At 38.4% G+C, this 21,483-nt stretch overlaps 4 protein-coding genes across 8 annotated transcripts in view; 2 read left to right on the top strand and 2 right to left on the bottom strand.

Annotated features, from left to right (window-relative positions):
* Positions 1–191: 191 nt before the first annotated feature.
* sigmar (Tumor necrosis factor alpha-induced protein 8-like protein sigmar) lies at positions 192–7,890 on the top strand. 3 transcript variants are annotated; one of them, XM_043421055.1, is made up of 5 exons: positions 193–543; positions 4,488–4,566; positions 4,762–4,876; positions 5,040–5,308; positions 6,069–7,890. In XM_043421055.1, the coding sequence occupies exons 3-5, from the start codon at positions 4,867–4,869 to the stop codon at positions 6,420–6,422; spliced, it is 633 nt and encodes a 210-aa protein (XP_043276990.1). In that variant the 5' UTR covers positions 193–543; positions 4,488–4,566; positions 4,762–4,866; the 3' UTR covers positions 6,423–7,890. The 3 variants fall into 3 exon arrangements, with proteins under 3 accessions (XP_043276988.1, XP_043276990.1, XP_043276989.1); XM_043421053.1 differs by lacking the exon at positions 4,762–4,876 and having other exon boundaries at positions 192–543; XM_043421054.1 differs by lacking the exons at positions 193–543; positions 4,762–4,876 and adding an exon at positions 4,088–4,193.
* A 57-nt stretch (positions 7,891–7,947) lies between these two features.
* On the bottom strand, positions 7,948–13,064 carry DCAF12 (DDB1 and CUL4 associated factor 12-like protein). Its single transcript, XM_043421051.1, has 6 exons — positions 12,126–13,064; positions 11,538–11,993; positions 10,989–11,219; positions 10,609–10,893; positions 10,337–10,502; positions 7,948–9,918 (listed from the first exon to the last, which is right to left on the bottom strand). Exons 1-6 carry the CDS (start codon positions 12,209–12,211, stop codon positions 9,763–9,765), a joined length of 1,380 nt encoding a protein of 459 aa, XP_043276986.1. The 5' UTR covers positions 12,212–13,064; the 3' UTR covers positions 7,948–9,762.
* Positions 13,065–13,700: 636 nt separating this feature from the next.
* Positions 13,701–16,275, top strand: Fdx2 (Ferredoxin 2). Its single transcript, XM_043421059.1, has 4 exons — positions 13,701–14,194; positions 15,235–15,347; positions 15,660–15,792; positions 15,919–16,275. The coding sequence occupies exons 1-4, from the start codon at positions 14,049–14,051 to the stop codon at positions 16,007–16,009; spliced, it is 483 nt and encodes a 160-aa protein (XP_043276994.1). The 5' UTR covers positions 13,701–14,048; the 3' UTR covers positions 16,010–16,275.
* A 433-nt stretch (positions 16,276–16,708) lies between these two features.
* The window catches only part of LOC122411936 (uncharacterized), a 52,529-nt gene continuing 47,754 nt past the window's right edge, over positions 16,709–21,483 (bottom strand). For all 3 annotated transcript variants that reach the window (XM_043421056.1, XM_043421058.1, XM_043421057.1), the window contains exon 5: positions 16,709–19,776. In XM_043421056.1, the coding sequence (XP_043276991.1) occupies positions 19,222–19,776 (555 nt within the window). In that variant the 3' untranslated portion in view covers positions 16,709–19,221. The remainder of the gene's footprint in view (positions 19,777–21,483) is intronic.

A 21,483-nucleotide genomic window follows, 5' to 3' on the forward strand; every position in this document is an offset into this window, starting at 1 on the left:
ATTGAATCATCTCGACAGAATGACTAAATCGTTCTCCTCCCCCATTTTCTTTTTGCCTCTAACGGTCCGTGTTGAGTAAAGCTTGAAATTGAAACCTCGCGTCCTCCACCTCCCTTCGTCCCTTCCCCCACCACCCAACGACTCTGTCCATCGATGGAGTAGGAAAAAACGGTTCCATGGTAACCGGGGTGGGCTCAGCGGATAGCGGATCACAACACAGACGACGTTCGACCGCTCAAAACTACGGTCCGTTCGCACGATTTATATTCTAAAAAGAATTAATCTCTACGAAATTGCACACGCGATTCACACTGTGCAAAAGCGCAAACAAAAAAGAGTGAAGTTTCCTCCATATTTATTGACGCAAGTGTTTGTGTGTGTGTGTGTTCTACCATTTTTTTCGACTTATTTAATTTGCTGTGACTACTAGCATGACAGAGAGTCGTTGTGCGCGATAAACGAGCCACGCTTTTCTACGATAGAAATCGAAAGCTTAACTCTTCTGGACGGGAGTCGCTATTGCGGCCCCAAAAAACATTCGAGGTACAGTATGAAAACGGATTTTCGCGATCTTCATCTACAGAACTTCAATAACCGTGGGATTTTTCATTCGTTATTTATCTTTTAACTGCTTCATACGTTGCTAAATTAGAGAATTTGTTCGAGACTTAGAGACTTTTGATATTCGATTACCTGGCAATTTTGTCTCGTCTTAAAAGTGGCTGGATTACGGAATTTCTATTGTTTGAAGAAAAAAACGGCTCGTAACATTCCACGTGATGAAAAATCGATCATCGACGTCACCTCGAGACTACCCATGATCGGTGACTCATCCTCGAATCTCCGGAACTTGTTGCTCTTTTGCGTATTTTTTGCATCGAGCTGTTTTCCCCAGAAATGAAATTCGCGCGCGTTTCCTACTTATTGCAAACGGAAGTGACGCATGCCAGTATTTACGGTTTACAAACTCCCGTAACAGCCCTGCACGAGCAATTCTACATGAAATGTGAAAATAATGAAACTCGAAATTTCGTAAAACAACGGCAAACACTGAGCAAACATGCATATCAGTACGTAAAACGAACGACGAAATTCGACCAATTCTAATCGGAAAATACCCTTTGAATTTTGATCCTCGAGAATGAGAAAGCATCCCCATTTTCCGCAGTTCCCTTCCAGGACGAATCCAATATACAAAACGTTTTTATATCGTATATTTAGAAACCGAATCACGTGACGCTCGTTTGTGGCCATAGAGAAGAGAAAAAAAACGCCGCCGGTATAAAACACGCTCGGGTTGGTATAACTATACGCGCAACATCGATAAATCGATTGTAGACCCACAAGGTAGAACTTCGTGCAGCTCACTTTCACAATCCACGCGTACAGGGTACACTCTGCAAATTTCCTTGAACGGGAAGTTAGAGAAAACAATAAAGTCAGCTCGAGGAACAAACTTGTCGAAATCCACGAACAGCAGGTTTGTTTCTTCCTAAAGAAGATTTAAATACTTCCAAGTTTTACGTTCGCAACTGCTGCAAGTTTTACAGGTCGACGATTTCTCTCGCATTGTGAAATAGTTCCCAGCTAGTTCGAGTGTTCTGTAATGTTCCGAGGGAAAGCATACAGACCCGAGAACGATACGAAATACGTCTACATCGGATGTTCGGTGTCAACTTGATTCCCCCACCCCCCTAGACTTGATGGTAACTTTTTTCTTCATCATTGAAATGTAGATTGAGTTTCTGAATTTTCAATCTGAATCACCAATGGAGAGACGTGCGAAAAATATTTTTTCAATTATTTAAAATCAGTTAATTATTTACGTAAAAATTAGTAAAAAGCTTAGGTGCGCAAAAAGTCGGCAAAATATTGATGAAATCCAAAAAAAAAAAAAAATATAAAAACGGTAAAATATTTTCAATGAATTCTTTAAACTCGTCGATCGATTCGTCCGAATTTTCTTGACTGGATATTTTTTCATTCTGGAATACGGTAGGAATTTAAAAAAAAAGTGACTTTTAGGGAGTAATATAATTGAAAAACCGGTTCGATCGTTGCTTTAGAAATGTCATAAAGGCGACGTCGAGTTTTGTGCAAAAACATGTGAGAAATTCCTTTTTTTTGAGAGTTTTTTCGGAAAAACATACATAAAGAAATAATTTGAGAAAACATTCAGATTACGAACGGAATCACATTTTATTTGAAAAAATATAACGTGCGAATAAAGAGCGTTTTACCGCGAGTTCGATGAGCTGCGGAAGACCCTATACACGTTTATGTGCACCGCGCGTACATGCGATATAACGAGACAAGCATCATCCTTAATGAATGAGTTTCTTGTTGGCGCCCAGTCTCCCACTCCGCCGCCTTTCCCCTTAATATTCTCGCACCACTTGATACCAATTACGCCATAAAAGAAACGACTTGTAGGATTTCGCGCTCGCAATAGCCCTCCTCGTTCGCCTGCAATCTGCATTTTTTAATTCTTCGAGATATTCGTGCCTGCTCGCGATTTTTTTGTCGTAGAACACGTCCGTCCAATTGTCGGAATTTCTTTTCTCCGTAAATGAAATTATGCACTCTAATATGGCGAGACCGATTCTCGAGCACGTTACTCAAACGAACCATTATACCGAGATTCTCGTGTCTGCTCGTTCAATCTAGCACGAAGAGACTAAAGTACCTCTGACTTGGACGGACGAAATACTTGTATATAAAAGCCCTAATTGGAAAGAGCACATGTCACGTACTACACGACTTACACATGCTTGTTTGTCCGAAGTCGATGTTCGAAAGTTCGAACACGATGGCTGCGTAACTTTTTCGCTGCCGTTCGATCAAATCGACATTTCTGTGGTCATGCCTCGGTCCAGGAAAATTTAATGGAATAGAACGAGCCCGAAAGTACGGTGAAGGTAACTTGTTCGGTAAATCGGCTTTCGTAAAGAAATCTGGCGGGATTGAACGTCGACGAAAAAGCAGTTTTGCAATATCAGCCGTTGTGAGTACGCGAAAGCGTCGCTAGGTGGCTCAGAACCTCAAAGTTCTGCGCATGAGCACGAGTGTGGTCGCAGCGCATTCGAATGTGTCCGTACCAACTTTGGCAACATAGACAAATCATTTGCGTGAAAAATTGATGGAAGAAGGTTGCACGAGTGTTTCCGAAAGGGCGAAGCGAGTGGCATGACTCTTATGAGAAATCAGGTGAGGAAAGAAGGGCCAAGAGCGCTGAATTCTCGATTCGTATGATCGCGAGGCAGGTGACGGTTCCTCGCATGTTTCGCGCAACGGGAAAATATCAGAAAGCATCGTGCCTGGGGTCGCGTCCCGCCATCTGCCACTCGAAGGAACAGCTGCATCTTGAGGGTTGTTTCGTCGATGCGTACCATCCGGCACGAGCTGTGAAGAGGCTCTGTTCGTTTTTTTTTCTTCGTGATAAATAAATAGTACCGTAGCCATGCAGAGGCATTAGCAGCATTACGATCGTGCATGATGCACAACGGCTTCTTATTCCTTCTTTCATTTCTTAAAGTTCGTTTTTTTACTGTTTGCGGTTGAAAAACAAAAAAAAGTTGTAAATCTGATATTGGCGTATAAAACTATGGCAGCGCCAGATGTATTTGGCATTTTTATGTTTTTACATTCTCTTTAATGCCTGTCCCATAGACTCGTGACCGTGTTCCGTAACAGTTTTAATACTTTCGTCCGTGCTTTTCTCGAAGTAGAGCTTCGCGTCGTCCTTGAAAAAAATCCCAGCCAGAGAGAATCGTCGGAAGAATATTCAATGATTTTCAAGTGGGTATACTTTCCGTAATATCGGTGCCTCGAGAATGCAAAACATACCAGATATTTTCGTGTACCACGAAGCCTTCTCTCTGTCTCTCGCCCGCTCTACGGCTGGGCTATTCGGGAATGGTTTTCGCAGTTCTCGCTCGCCTTGACGCTCCTTATAAATCGATCGAGTCCCAACAACAACCAAGGGCTTTGCTCTGCTCTTTTCCTTTCTCACTCCCTCTCCCTCTGTGCTCGGACTGCTCGGCTCGTTGCCTCAATGTGACTCTTTTCGAAGCCCCCTCCCGTCGCCCCGTCACTCCTGTATACAGTGAGGCACGCAAATTTTCCCATCCCAACGTGTCAGCCGTCCATCTCCGTACGAATGGCAACCGCTCCGTGTCCCACGTAAACAAACTGTAATATTTTGAACAATATTAATACAATAAACTATCACAATTGTTCGCAGACTTTTCCCTTTCCGAAAGCATTTTTATTCGATTTTAGAAAAAAGCTTCGATGTTGCGAGGTGGTTCGGTGACGTGATCGAGCAATGAATTTCTGAACGCGTTTCATTCGATCGTACGCGATGTCGACCCAACTTTTTTCAATTAAAAACCATTCTTTATCCATTTATAAAGCTGGAAAATACACGCGACTCAAATACTCTATGTTTGTTTCATTATTGACCGAGGAACGTTGTCCTATCACAGGTGGCGTGGGGTACGGCTGTGATGGAGCTGCAGAGCTGGTTGCTCTATCATCTTGTGGCTGTGACCGACTGCAGTCAAGGTACGTAACAAAAATGACCTTGAATTATGCCGAACAATAAAGGTCATCCTGGTGTTACTTTTCCTTCAAACTATTCTTTACAACTCAATAAAAAATTATTAATTAAGCTTATTTTTGACGATTTATTTAATTATTTGTCTCATTCGCACTCGATCGTTTCATCGAAGCATTGTTCTTACTTTACGTTTTTTTTAGCTTGACTGATTTTCGTTTGGTATTCCTGGACCCAGCACACACGCCTTTGTTTAATTTCTCATTTCGTTATCGCACACTCACAGAGCAGGAAACAGCGGTTTACCCATGTTCGATGGTAAGTTTGTCCTCGCACAACATCGGAGGCTCATCTCAGTTGACGTTTCTTCCTGACCGTTGACGCATTGTTTATTTTATTTGACTTATCATTCGAAAATAAAAAAAAAAAAAAAAAAACGTGAAATTTCTTAAATAATGACGAAAAAAACGACTTTGCACAGTGATGCAGTCCACGGCTGCAGGGGGCGGCGTATTTCCGGCCGGAAGCACCGGAAGTCGCGCTCGAGACTTGGGTCTACGAGCTCAAAAAAAATTGTTGGGTCGCGTCGTTTCTACGGGAGCAGGACGATCGCTTTTCATCGATGATGCCACCACTTCGCTTCTCGATAATCTTTTCAAGCTCATGGAACGAGCGGCGAAAAGTAATCCAACGCTCGCAAAAAAACAGCCGGAAAAAGTTCTCAAGAACATCGTCAAACTTTCCATCAAGGTAATCTTCCCGGACTTTCCTCGTTATGCGTAGGTCGTGGAACTTGACGTGGAGCAACTTTACTGCCGTCGAGAAATGACTCGCTGCCTGTTTCGTCAAAGCCGTTTTTTCACCTTGAAGCGCCTCCCAAGTCGTGAGGAAAAGTTACAACATTCTCTATGATGGGACTCGCGTTTTGCTGTGAAAAATTCAATTTTTCGAGAGGAAAATATGCAGGAGCGTCTTTACCGACTGCAGAACTGAGGGATTACCTTGTCGATTTTGTATCACAAAACCATTTTGACACAAGCTCAGTCGCGCTTAATTTCCATGAACGTTTAGTTTGCTAATTTCAATGACTTACTTTGACGTCTAGTTTTTATACTTTTTCGTTCATAATCTTTGACACAGACAACTGAAGAGTACAATTTTTCGTGAGACACGCGTATACTTTCGAAGAGTCTGATTTGTCCATAAATCCGTTTTTTTTTCAAATTATTCATTGTACCGACCGCGAAATCTTGGTGCTGATCATGATTTCGCGTTGTACGTCGATTGTGAGAATCTGAAAAAATGATTTTCTACCCTAAAAAGATGAATTTTGTTGAAACGTGCCTCAAAACGATGCTGCAACGTTATTTTTATCATCCTGAAAGAATGAAATTCTATTTGCGCAAAATAATGAGAAATTCAATAAATTTCATGGGATCATATTATTAAGAGAGAAAAAAAACTGAAAAAACATGTTAAGGGGTTTAATTTTGGTCGTTTTTTTCAACAGATTGGACTTTTGCAACGTAACCAACAATTGACAGCAGCAGATGAGCCGAGAATAATTGAAATACGAGCATCGCTGAGGGCCGCCGCGATGGCAGTGGTCTCGTTTTACGAGCTCGAATTCAGTTTTGATAAGATCTATTTGACCAGATCTCTGGAACGTTGTCGCAGCGCTATACTTTCGCTGATAAGGCACCATTTGACTGACAAGTCGCAAGATCGCTGCGATCAAGTCTTCGATTTTATAACGAATCCAGAATTTTTGGACTGCATATTTAGACAAGATTCCGAGCATCGTGCTAATCTTGGGCTTCTAGTCACCGATATAAACAAGGCTCTCGACGCGGGACATCTCTGAATTTCGCGTCAGAGCCATCTTCGTTTTCGCTGAAATCACAATTGCTCATCCAATACGAGCGTCGCTCGTCAAGAGGCAATAATTTTAGAATTAACGATAACAATCATGTTCCCTCTCGCCTCTCATGCCATTTTACTTCTATTTTCTCTCTGCGCGTTGTTAGTGAAACCTCTGCAGAAGGTACCACACACAACAATTCCTTCTTTTCTCTTACACCCTTTTCTCTTCGCTTCCCTTCAAAATTGTATTTGTAAGTCTCGTTTATTACTGCTCTCTCTCTCGAATCGGGCTGTGCCCACTCGCTCAGGCAATAAATATTCGACTTTAATACTCCATTTGACATGAGCTTGACAGCGTTCAAAGACGGGATTGATTTTGAGCATGATTTTTCCCGAAAATCATAAATAAATCAATGTATTCGCTTGGAATCCAATCGTTCAAATTTAGAGGCCTTATAAACCCACGAGTGAGCCTCTTCTCTTTCGAGATTCATGCTCGCAGTTATCCAGAGTATTTCTCAAAAAATACCCGAATCGCTTGCAGTTGTGAGAAGCTAATCGAAATTGTCAGTTACCATAATCGACTCTTCCACTTGTCATCCCAACGGGACCAAATCCGTTCCCTTGTGTCGAATTCTCCTTTCGTCCATGTTTCAACGCTGTCAAGACAAAGCACAAACATTATTGCACGGGATGGGAGGGGATGCGTAACAAACAAGTAAATGGGTGAGAACGTTGACAAACAAAATCAGATGAAATTGACAAAAAGGAATGGTTGACACATAGGAACGTGGCAGATGTACGTTAAATGGGACATCAAATAGTTCGAGCATCAAAATTTCAGTCTCGCAGAATGAAAAGAATTGAGATGCCTAAAAAAACAAAGCGATTATTGACAGCTTTAGGATCTATTTTTCTCTAAAAAATCGACTCGGCATCGAGATTGTCAATGAGAATCGGAGCAACCCGGAGCTACCAATATCGATATGTATAGTTTTAGCAATATTGATATTTATTAACAAAACATGACGGAAACCAAAAAATAAGACAAAAAAAACATTTGCCACAGATTCGTTTGTACGATACGAGATGTAAGCTCCGTACAGGCGATCTGTGATATTAATCGAAACCAAAAAAAAGAGCAAAAACAAAAAAGCAAATCGTTGTTAAAAAAAAGAAAGCTCGGTACGTCTAATCACCAAAAATCACTGTATGCATGTAAATACACGTTAAAAAGAACGGAACGAAAACAAAAAACCATATAGCAATTGTTTTCGTCTATCGAGTTAGACTCAAAGATATTTTAATTCCTCACTTCGGAAGCCATTTTTTTCTATAACGGTCAATTTTTTTGTACACGTTATATATACAAATACCTTTACACTGTATTGAAAAATAGTAATAATGATAATTGAATGTGATGTACGATCATATCGATATACAAATAAATTATTTATAAACGAAATGAATTTTCGAGTTGTTTTTTATCTTTCTTTTTTTCTATTCATAGAAACACTTTCGAGATCTATCAGACCACGAACGATTTTTGTTCTTGTTTTATTTACACAAACGTCGCATGTACAAAGTCATACAATATGCGCTGAGTTTTATTATTCACCCAAATTGCACACTCGTTTTCCTTCCTTCTTTTTTCCAATCATTTTCCCTTCATTTAGAATATACAGAAATCTTATTGAGAATTATATCGGGGGTATCATGGGTCAATTAAATCTAAACCGGTGAGTTGTTTCGTCCAACCTTCGTATCGTCGGCCTCTCATTAAATCGCATGTGCGAAACACTTATGGCGCAACGCTTATTTTAGCCTGATTTATATCTCAAGCGTTACAGTTTTCGAAGAAGGAAATCAACTTTCCAATACGTTCAAAAAGTCGTAAACAAATATATATTATGATAAAAGTTGGGATTTTGGAACGATTCGCAAAATGGAACTTTGAAATATCTCAATTCATTCACGATCAATCCGGGGATATCACTCGTCTTCAAATCTCAGTTGTTTGCATCATTGAAGATAAAACTCGTAAACAGATTTTTGTTTTTTTGAAATTAAAAACTTATCAAACCACTTAAAATGATGGAGACGGAGAACTTAATGCAATTCGTAAGCAGGGTAATGGGGACGATTCACACGAACATTCATTTCTACATCCGTTCACTCTTCCGTGCTCTAGTATTCTTGTTCAGAACCAATGACAATAATAATAATATCCATGTCATCAATGATCATGATGATAAAAATAATCATAATAATAATAAAGATTCCGTAGTATGGATTAAACGTGTATGAATAAATGTACAATTTAATCGAATTGATATCAACTTTCATTGTAAATTAGAATGCCAAGTTCGAGATGGATTCATGAGTAAAACAGTTGTTTACATCAATTTTACCATAATTATCATCGTAGCCTTTCGAAAAACGTGCAAAATTACCAAGTTACCATTAAGTTTAGTGGTGATTTAAAATGCCCAATTTGAGTAGGGTTTATTCATAAGACGAAACAAATGTTTAAATAAATTTCGCTATAATTATCATCGCATCGTTACGAAAAGTGTGCAAAATGATCAAGTACATTGAGCCACCATAACAATTTTTTCTTCTAATCGCTTAATAATTAGATTTTTAATTTATTTGATGGATCGTGATAATTATTTTGACGTTTTTGCATTGATCAGTCGTGGGTTCACTAATGTCTCAATGAACAATAATCATACAATTAGAATGAAAATAATAATAATGACGACATTAATAATACCTAAAATCAGATAACGATTAAAACAATAGAAAAAAAAGATCGATCCTCAGTCAAAATCTGGAAGATTTTTCTTCGTTTCATTATGCATAATGAGAAAAAAAAAACTAGAGTGAATCAGTATAAATAACAATTTGCCAGTTTTTGAACAGCCCAGTTCGCCATCGTTGATTCGGAAAAAATCTCATTTTGCATTTATCGTGCAATTTGACGATTTCTCATTATTTTCAAAATTGTTGTTTTCTCTATGCACGATCGAGAAATATTAGGAACGATATAAATTTCTTGATGCCGAACTGTACCGTGAATTTTGAATTTCTTTTTCTCTTTTCTAGCTATCGAATAATATTTCTTAGGTAATAAATTCAGAGGATTTGCATCACTTCGATCTTTCTTCCTCTCAATTTTTTTTTTTTGTTAATTTATCTATCGCCTTAATTCTATACGTTTCGATGTTTTTTTTTTTTAATCGTGATCCACATACTCGTGAACTCGAAATCGCGAAACATTGTCCTCGCGTGGCGCTGGGGCAGAGAGCGGGGGGGATAAAATGAATGAAGGCTCACACTTATTGCCATAGTCCGGCGTAATTACCGTAAAGATTAACTGGGAGTGGTCCACCTGCTGTGAATAAACGCGTGCCCGAGGCGTCGTAGCAATGTGTGTAAATAGCCGGTGTGTATTTTACATTCTGAAAACCGTCGATGTACTCCTCGTCTGGAAACTGCAAATTCAATCACATAAATTTGTTTTATTGAATCATTTTTTCAAATATTTATGCGATTCGAAAATAATGAGACAAAAAGGGGTAGAGTCTCGTTTTTTATCGCAATATTTCGGTCTGTATTTATTCTTTTCCAGCTTTCAGAGGCGTAAAATTTGCTAGAATCTTGGATAAAAGTGGCGAAAAATCTCACCGGAATTCTTAATACTACAAGCACTAGTAATCGATAAATTTTTAAACGAAGATCAGAAACCTTGCACACTTTGGTTACATAAAAACAAAGAAAGAAGAGAAATTTAGATGTTGCTGAAAACCCAGTCAACTGATTAGAATGTTTGTCAAGGCTGAAAAATGAGACTGTCATACAGCTCACAAGGCTTTCTAGCCCCACAATTTTCAAAATATGATAGAAACTTACCACGTATCCTTTGGAGGCTTTTAAAACGACTGTCCTATTAGAATTTATTGAGGATTCCAAGTATTTCTGAGCTCTGACATCGTAAAACATGAGCATACCGAGGCCGGTGCCAATCGTCAATACCGAGCCCTGAAAACTCGCCGATCTTATACCGCAACCGCTGTATCTGTGAAGCATAATAATAAGAATAATGAAAATCAACATAATGATAACTGACAGTAACCGAAAAATTTTAAAAAAAAGAGGAAGAAAATTATTGAAGAGATAAGCACCTTGAAGGAATTTTTTTAATAGGTTGCAACGTTCTTGCATCGAGGAGAAGAGTGTAAGATCGACAGCCGACCGCATAAACGCCGTCTTCTTGTACGGCCAAGCAAACGTTTTCTTGGCAAGCCGGCAATTTTCTCGATATTTTTTGTTTAAACGTCTCAGCCGACCAGATATGTATGAAACTATTGAGCGATAGTGCAGCTATTTCTTTGTAAGCTTTGTTGAATGCGAGTGCCCGGACTTTTTGGGCGGAACGGCACTCTTTTACACAGACCGGTTGTATTAGCCTGGAAATCACGATATATTTCGTTTAATAATAGATAAGGAAAAATGAAAATGAAAAAATTCAATGGTTTATGTAACTGAAGGTTTTTAAGATTACCTGTGATTTGGTACGTCAGCTTTGTCAGGCGCAGCGGCGAGATTGCTATCGATATGCCAAAGCGCAAGTTTCGTATCTCTTGATCCAGAAACAAGAAATTCGTCGTCGAGCCAACACATATCGAATACCCAGTCTCGGTGCGCCGTTTCACCGACGCATACCGGATCCAACGTGGGTAGTCTATATATAGCTATTTCGTTACTGTTTCTCGCACCCGTTGATAGTAATGTTCTGCAAACAGCAATATATCAGCATATGTTTACAATATATCAAATGTGTATGAAATACGTCCCAATGTTGAATAAGAATTACTTGGAATACACGTAAATACATCCACGACATAAAAATTCAGATTCTCAGACTCGTTAGGCTTTGGGTTGAATAAAATTGATAATCTTATACAAATATTAGAAATTATTACCAAATTCAATTATGGAATGACATCAGAAATAAACTGCATGTGCAACATTTCAACATTGATAAAAGTACGCAAAAAAACACATTTTTATCTGAAATATCATATTCAAGTATGATAATTGATGATCTTACCTAGAAGGATTAATTTGTACGGAATGAATGCCGCACTGTTGTTCAGTGATGAGTCCGCCACTAGGATTTGTTTGTCTACCATGCAACGAAGGTATTTGATCCAATTTTTGGGTAGCTACGTCATAAACCATTAATTTATTGCACTTAGTGCCAAAGACAACTTGTCGATCGCTTAGCCATTGTGAACAAAACACTTTGTTCATATTGTTCAGCCCGACAGAATATTCTTTGAACAAATCGTGTGTAAGTATGTGCCTGGAGCCATATTCCTGATTGATTTTTCGCACTTCTCGGGTATTTGTTTCACGCGCACGCACATAATCTACAAAATTGAACGAAGTCCGAAGGTATTGCCTTCCTTCCATTATCGTCTCTTCTTCGTCATCACTCGACTCGTAGCATACAAAATCTTCCGGTTTGTCGGGTTTGCGATTCCTTTCATGACGCATGGCGACTCTGAATAATAAATTCAATTTGTTAACCAACCGAGACAAAATTTTTCAGAAAAGTAAATCAAATAAATATATAAATCAATATAAATTGGGAAATGAATTTAATCACATATTAGTGGAATTGGAACTTTCATACCTTCTGGCTCTGCGTTCCTCCAAACGCAGGCCACTGGCACATGGAGGATGTCTCCCAAAGACGGTCATTCTTTGAGTCTCAGCCATTTTCTTTCCAGAGTAGTTTGATTTTTCAAGTGGAAATTTTAAGCAAGTTCTAACGATTTTGGATATTAAAATCTTCAAACTCTGAAATCTCGGAAGTGATGGTTCAATTTTGCAGTTTTACCATTCTAAGATTTTTTGTTACTTTTTCGCTATTTCCTCGACCGTACTGCCAACAACATCTTATTGTTTTTCATAACAATACTGGTTTTGCACGATTATATTTTTCTCAGCCGCTCCGAGTAAAAGAATTAAATAACTGACGTATTTTCGAATTTACGTACAATTAATCCAGCATAATTATTTGGACTGAGAGTTCCCTGGAAACATGGGAGCCCCTATTTGACGTTTTTCACAGTACCCACCAGCCTTTATAGACGTATAGGTACACTTGGCATGTATATATTTATATTTATATATACAGAGAAATTGATAGTTTAGCGCACACGTTCGTATACCTACGTATAAAAAAAAAACACGAATGATTCGCGGGTCAATTTTTTCGGAAACCCGTTTTTGTGCTTGTTACTATTGCACGGAAACGCAACACGGATAGAAAAGAGAACAAGAGTGTCAGGAATTGCAAGCAGACACAAGTACGAACGGTTTTCGTTACACGCACAAATTTCCGCGACTTTACGAGCACGGTTTTGGTTATTTCCGTGATTTTGGAGATCCAGTATCATTAGTTACGTTTAACATAAATGCTATCCCATTGCGATAGTCGACATTAAGTGAACGTTTCACGAGAAACCTTCAAAGAACTCGAACGATCGCCATGTTTGACGAGACACACAGCAATGCACTGTGACTCTGTCTGTGACATATAAACTCGGGGTTTGGGAGCCCTTGCCGAGGCTCGCCGAGTGAGATGAGAATAGAGAATGCAAGGGAGAGCCAATCAAATACTTTTAAGACTGGTGGGCGGGGCATCAGCGCACAACGGTGCTCTCTATAACTAAATGCAGGTCTGAAATTTTGCAACGTTGACTTACTGATGGTAATAAAATTTCACTTTGTTGAATTATATACAGAGTCGAAAATTTTCAAAAAATCAGACTTTCTACTTTTCTTGTGACTTCAATGTATTTTTACTCGAAATCCTGGAGAAGAAACACCAACTTTTTCTATCTATAAATCAACATAGGAAATAAGGTCCATTCCTTTCCTCGTCAAATTGTCGTCACGCCAAAATTTCTAGCTATTAAATTATCATGTCGAAATTTATGAATACCAAACGATCGTACTACTCTATCAATCATTGTCAAACGATTTCTGATCCCATGCTTATAATATTATCAAAGAGAAAAAGTATTTTTCTTGGAAAAAAAACAGCCGACTGCTGTCAATGTACTTATCCCCGAGCCGAGACTCTACCAGTACTCTACCATTACTATATACCATTGCGGTCATTTGATAGAATCTTCCCATAATTCGTAAAGTAGTCGCAATGAAGACAGTGTCGCCAGTGCCGTTTAGCGCGATCACGGAAAGTGGAATTCTCGATAAGGAAGATCTTCAGATCACGCATCATGCTACGATACCTCAGACCTCAGCAGTTGATTCAGGTTGATTTGTAACTTCAACACGAGTTCAACTTTTACCTTATCGTCAAAAGTTTCTTGCATTTAGCGAATTTTTTGTTTTTTTATCTTATCTATTTGCTTAAGACCTCACTTACGAATTATCATTGAGGGCATTATATTAGAATAATTGTTAACATTCGCAAGTCATTTAAAACCTGAAAAATTTATAAATCCCGGCTTCAAATCGAAATCGTTCGAGTGTCTGTTAAGTGAAATTTGGTTCCATGCAATAAGTGAATAAACATAACATTAACATGGCATTCGTGCGAAAATTAAAAAATTTCTCGTCGTTCGTAATTCGTTCACCTCTAATCAAAGCTCCTGTTAATAGAGCGTTAGATAAGCCTTTTTCTCACGTCAGACATACATCCACAAGTCAGCCAAAACACGACAAACAAGAGTAAGTGAAAAAATTCCGGTGAGTTTTAACGATTATTCTCAAATACGATATTTCGTAATTTAATCATATGGTCACAACTTTATCGAGTTACTTTCTTTTTTTCTGCGTAATAACGTTCCAGTTAATTGAACCTGCATTTCGAAACTTGTTGCTTGGTAACCTTCCCATTAAACTTTCTTTTTATTTCCCCTCTCTGTCGACTAAACATTGTGATTGGATGAAGGACAGGTGAATACTCTGATATTTACAACTTCTGCAATCAAATGTCTGACAATTGTGCTATTTTGATTGTATATAAAGAAAAAGAATGGAATAAGAAACATTACTGTGATATGAATTGGGTTGTATTGAAACGTATATGAAAAATTGTTCCACTAATGAAACCAATTCAATGAAATGATAGAAACTGTATGAAACATTTAATATTCATTATCGTTTGTTGTTACTTTGACCGAACTGTGTTTTCATAATTGATAGATATTCTAACTACAAACTCAATGCTTTTATTTATCGAAGGCAGTTATTGTGCCAAAGCGTTTTCAGATATTTTTTATTCAAGATTTTTCAGTTAGAAAAACAAATTTTATGAGGTTCATTGGGAAACGTTACATTTTTTGCAATAATTTTTTCCACATTGACAATTGCAGACAAATGGTTTGCTAACATGAATAAAGATTGAGTTATTTGGTATTGAAAGTATAGCAACTTTCAATGAATAAACTTTATGAAAATGTAGCAGAAAGTTAAGTTTTCAAGATCATAGTTGTAGGACCTTCAAGAGACTTTGAAAATATATATTTTTCTGCTTCGAGAATATTATTAGATGAATCAAGTACCTAATACAGTTGATAGGCTAATACTTATTGTTTTCCAAATGAAAATGGTTTCAAAAAAATATCTCTTCAAAATCAAATCTATTAAAAAATATTCTATGGCATTGGAGCCTTTACATTCTTGATCGTGTACTGTCGATATGAAAATTAAGCCAAATGAAGTTGAATCCCAACATTAATTGGAAATTTTGAATTTTTGTTGTACAGGGTGAAAGTCACATTCATACGAGCAAGCGGAGAAAGGATTGTAGGAAAAGGCAAAGTAGGAGACAGTTTGTTAGACATTGTTGTAAACAATGATATTGATTTGGACGGCTATGGTATTTAATGCAGATTTTTATCATAATGCTGAAGTTTGCAACATTGGAGTCCAACGAAATGATCTAAAAAAACCCTTCAATAATTCCAGTAACTCTCCAATTTAATTCCTTGCCGAATTAACAATTCGTAGTTTTTCAACCTGTACTGATACTTTGTGAAATAAAAAATTGGTGAATTACAGAAGTTCTTTTCGGTCATTTCGCTGGACTCCAACGTTGCAAACTTCAGCATCGTTTTTTATCCACTTACAACTTCTATTGCAAATTCTTCCACAAGAAACATTGACGTTAAGTATTTTATTTATCATTCAGGTGCTTGCGAGGGAACCTTGACTTGCAGTACATGCCATTTGATCTTATCGAAAAACGATTACGATTCTCTTCCGGACAAGCCGACTGATGAAGAATTGGATATGCTCGATCTGGCGTACGATTTATCGGATACGTAAGTATTTGAATATCTAAACAACATCAAGAGAACGCTAGAAGCTTCGAGCATTAGAAATCAGGACAAACTTTTGCATGAATGAATCATTCAACGTTTAAAATCGAATGATGCTTCACACTGCAGATCCAGATTAGGCTGTCAGATAATCATGACCAAAGAATTGGACGGACTCGAAGTACACGTACCAGCAACGATCAACGATGCAAGATCGTAATGCAGCATAAGTTGTAGGCAATTTTAGGACTTGTATGGAAATTGTGGAAGGATCAAAGTCATTCTAATTCGACTCGAAGTCTTCGTCCTTGCGAGCGAACCGTTTTCTTATCGATGATTAGATATGTAATGAAATCGGAATAGTTCAAGATTCTTTTTCTGTATATACGTATGTGATGACGTATGAACAAAGGAGAAAAAACTTCGTTTTAAGAAGATCGTATTCGTCACTTGTAAATGGAATAAAAAATATTTTCTAGCAACATACAACGTACGAATATACGTTAAATCTTGATAGAATGAACAACACTCTGAATTCTATGTGAATTTTCAAAGAATATTTTTAAGAATATAATATTGAATGAATTTTTACTGATAATCAACTGTTGAGTATGTGAATATGTTAATGGAACGAAGTATATGGAACGAAGTTTTCCATACGAAATAAGTTTTTATTTTATTCCAGTCTTGCACATTATTGCAAAGTGAATGTTCGAGGTGATTTTGTAGCCTCGTTTCAAAGTTGATCCATGAAAAAATGGAACATAGGTAGGGAAGTTTCTAGCATTTTGCTATTCATTATTGAGCAATTCGATGGTAACGAAGGTTTGAAGCTCGTCGATCACGAATTGAATTTTCGGTAAATCAAATTCTTCCGCAGCTTGATTGTGTAAAATTTAGAGAACAAATAATCGATCACTAAAAGATTGAAATAATTTATTTTCTCTGTAAAATTAGATACATGTCGAATACACACGACGGTTGTCTCATATGCACATGATTTAATTTGTAATGTTTTTGTTTTATTTTATTAATTATTCAAGTACATAAAGCTAAAACACTTTTGTACTATATGCGTTATGCGTGGACCCAATAATTTACTTTTTTATAGCATAGGGTAAAACATCTAGTTTCCAGCCCTACTCTCATAGTCGGGTTTTGAGTTAGCGGGACAATGGTTTTTGCGTCGTAAGAATGTTTTTTTTCCACTAAAATCTCTTTGGTTGATACACAAACTTTGAAAAACCGTGAAGAAAAGGGAGAAGAAATATGCTAACAATGTAGCGAATAAACTTCCATATTTTTCTAATCGTAAACTTATTTCATGTTTTTGTATTAACGACAAATATATTTTGGCCACATTTGGCAAGTTTTTCCCAGGAAAAAATCTTTCAAATATTAAAAACATTATTGAAAAACAATCCACGGTTCAACGCTGTATATAATCATTCACAAAAGCAAACGCCAGCTACACGCAAATGTGATTTTTGTACATTTTTTCCAAGCGACATTATCAAAAAACTAGAAATTTATTTGAAAGGCTGACAACTGGGTGTTTTACTCCGCAAACTATTCTCGCAACTAGATATCATACTTAATGTTAGTAATTACAAAGTCCATAGGAAAAAGAAAAATATTTTATAGTAACGACGTTAATGTTACAGCAGTTAATATTTAATTTACAATATTTTCACATCTCAATTACCCTGCCCAGTTTCGCATAACGCCTCCAGAACGTATATATATATATATATATTGATTCATTTATAATTTATCGTAACTATTATTAGTTCATCAAAGTCTATTGATATTTACAAAAAAGCTCAATTATGGGATCTTCGTCGCCAAAGTCTCTCGATACCCCTTAACGCCGCAAATATGATCGTCAAGAACTCATTACGAGATTCGATATTCATAGCCTCGGTCACAAAAATCGGCATTACGGTTACTCCAAAAAAGTATTATTCCGCTGAATTTCGTTCGCCCTTGTTTCACGAAATACTATCTATCTAAAGTAGAGCAATGTAAATTGTAGGTTTTTACACTTCCTTCGATTGTTCTCAATGAAGAAAAACTGAGAACTTGAAAAAATAGAAGGCAAAGCCATTTTTTCTCTTCGCTAAGTAATGTTTCAAGTCAAAATCGAATATTTTCACAATAAAATAGGAAAGAAACATAGAATACTTCGTGTTAGAGCAACGAGATGTGCCATTTTCTTGTTTTATTTAAAATTTTTTTCAAATCTTCGCAATTCCAGAAAATTTATCGATTAACAAAAAATAGCTCTCATTACACATTATTTTATGAAAAATTTCTAATAAATAAATGCAACGATTTCGACCGGTCGTCATAACACAGATCGGTCATTGGTCGAGCAATTTCTTGGGCAAGTTTATCGACGTAGCTATCGCCGATTGTAGGCGCGTGATCGTCTGGACCGTTGAGAAAAAAGGCTCGAACTACAAAAATGTGTAAACTCGAAAGTAACAGAAACGAACGAAAAATTCGAGCCTCAGACGCAGTGTCGAAATCTTCGCTTTTGACATATTTTTCAGCGCTTGCTCATTTGAGATTTGGAAAAACAAATTTTCACGAAACTTTCAAAACCACTTTTTCGTAAAAATTTGAAAGATCAATAAAAAATCATTCGTGTCGATTGTACGAATTTGAATCGAGAAATCCTTATGGCTTCGGCTGGTCCGGGTGGTCAGACATGAATCACGAACTAATTTCAGCGCGATTCAGTAGAAAAATTTCCGAAAATTCTCACGATTTAGTTTAGTTGTGTGGTGTTACTGAAAGATCGAGCGGTCGCAAGGGAAGATAAAACTCTTTCCGAACTGAGAGCGATCTAGGACTAGATGTTTCGTTCAAATTAGGCAGCGCGTGAGAATGCATGAATGAGAAATCAAAGACATTAAATACGACAATAAAATGGCAAGAAGCAAGTTCGTCATTGAAATTTTGACAACTTGAAATTCGTTAGGGGATTTTCGAGCGAATTTTCATGATAAAATTGCAATAGCTCGGTCACGTGGTGCGCAGCGAATGGTGAATTTGAGGTGACAGCTGCGGGGGGAACATTTCAATGGTTGTCCAGTCTCCAACAACGTGAGAATGCAGTCCTACGATAATAATGCCGGTAAAACAAAATTCGTTTGCATTCGAAACGAATGTTTACCGCGCGTTTAATCTCGAATGTTGTAACCGGAAAAAAGCGCACTGAATCTACTGCGAGAGGAAAAAACCGCGGATGAAGAACCACGGAGAATGAGTGAGCCCGATAAATCGACCCACGTCGATGGCGAGCGCGATGAGAACTCGTTGAGATTGAGTCGAGACTCGTGATGACCTTCGACTCGTCCCAGGGAGGTTTTCAGCCTCACGGAGTAACCGCTCGCACGCCCGGACGCGTGTTGTCTCCGTTTGGATTTAGACGAGCGTGGAGAGCTCGTGCGGACTGTTCGTCGTCGCTGCGCTGCTGAGGTCGAGGGTCGCCGGGGGCAAACCTGGACTGACGCTGCCGCTCGCGTCTCTTTGCAAATGCGACTGTGATCTGTTGTGCTTGTTGTTGCTGTCACTGGGCGGCGAACGATCACCCGGGGTCGTTGGCGGGGTCGCGAGAATTCGATGGTTCGCGTGACCGCCGCCAGCCGTCACCGTGTGACTGTGAGTCCCAGCCAATCCGCTGGGCGACGAGATCAACAAGGGTGGCGACATTTGAACGTGTCGATGATGCTGGTGGTTGTGATGGTGCTGCAACTGCTGCTGATGCTGATAAACGGCTGAAGAACTTCGCGGATGCTGTTGCAACGTCGTCGTCGAATGGGACGCTGTTAAATTACCGATTTTCGGACCAGCCCGATGAAGCGTGGCCACTGTACTTCTACTGGTTTGCTGTTGCTGTTGCATCTGTTGCTGTCGCTGCAGCTGCGCTGCAGCCTCGCATTGGGCTCTGGCCAATGCTTTCACGGCGTTCGTCTTCTCCTGGAAACAAACGAATCGAAGATATTCATCAATTTATATATCGATTTATATAGATTTATACAGATTTTATGTCGAGAGTAGTTTTGACGTCCTGGACATTTTTCACAGTCAACTCTCACTTTTGGCAATTGCCCGGATTCTCACGACGAGCATCTCATGTATTTTTTTCGTGGTATTCTACATCGCTTGGAGTAGGGTTCAATATGTGTCAAATAACCGAATTGTAGAACGGTCGATATTTCGAAATTTCACAATTTTTACTATCAGATTGGAGGAAAATAAGTAATTCGAAATGTTCATTTTCGATCGACTATTCTGCAGATTACGCCTTTAATCGAATAGTCCTTTGAATTTGTATTTACTGGAAAATATATATTTCGATAGTTTTCATTTCGAATGCAGTTTTATAACGGACCATACGAATGTCAAAAGTTCATATTTTCGAATTCAAAATGGAGAGTAGTTGTTTTATAGACAGACCGGAATATGGAGTAGCAAAAATCGAAAGCGAATTTTTCGAGCCTGTAAAACTTAATAGATACGCGGAATAGCGATGGCTCGAAAAGGCGAGAGTCAAAACGGCGATGTATTTTTAACTCCGCTGCATTTCTTCATTTTTATCGGTCGACTAACTTGTCACCATTTTGACCTTTCGACTTTTTAGTGTCTCAGTATTTCAACCTCAGTAATATTTAGTCTTTCGTTATTACATTTTCGAAATTGTGAATATTCGCAATATTGCTGATTGTAGTAGTTTGTGAATCGAAATAATGATATAGTAGAATTTTCGTAAAAACGATATTTTAGTCGTCGTTCTATGGGCAATTGTAACATTCCGTTTTCGTTGCAAACGTGCTTCGAACCTCGTAGTTTCTACTTTATTTTTTTTGACATTCAAAGCTCTGGTCGAATTGGCCTGTCTCCATATTATCGTTCGAGTTTTATAAACTCGAAATTTTAGCTGTTCGAAATTTGAATCATTCTAACATTTTATCCCCACCCGCTTGAGCTTCCCTAAAAACGAAACACGTGAATCTGGCTGCCTGTAGGTGCAGCAAAAAGAGAAGAACGAACAAGAATAATGCAGATAAGAAGGAAGAAAAGAAGAATGGCGAGAAGAGAAGAAAGGAATGGCACATTGAATTCATTTCCATGCCTATCATTTCATAGGATCATTGAGCATACACATTAGACGAAGGGGAGATTGAAAAAAGGCCATTGAATGGGAATGCAGAATAGGAAACGGAGATGAGAACTGTTAAGGGGGTTGCGATTCATCAGAGAGAAATAATCGCATAATTGCAGATCTTGGGTGACTGTACGCGTTGAGTTTAATACGGTTGGTGTTGCCCAGCGGTGCTTCGAGTTCCGGCGTCGATGCTGTCGGACAGAATCGATCGATCGATGCCCCTTTCGGTCCTCATCCGAGCTTTTTCCCCAAGATTTCGTGGTCTTTTGGGCGACGAGCATTCATTTTGCGGATCTGTGTTTGGGTGACCGCGTACAATATTTTGTCCCCTCCAGAAGCGCCGAGGGTCCGATAGATTATCTCGGTAGCGAGCAATTTCAATTAGTAGCTTCAAGCTCGACGCGATTCCCGAAGGAATTGAATGCGCGCTCGGTGCGCTGTGCATCTTACATGACTTACAACGTTGATGGATAAGAAAATAAAGCAAAAGAGATAGACGCGGTCTGTAATGAAAAAGA

This window comes from Venturia canescens, chromosome 6 (assembly GCF_019457755.1).
Source record: "Venturia canescens isolate UGA chromosome 6, ASM1945775v1, whole genome shotgun sequence".
NCBI classification, from domain to species: domain Eukaryota; kingdom Metazoa; phylum Arthropoda; class Insecta; order Hymenoptera; family Ichneumonidae; genus Venturia; species Venturia canescens.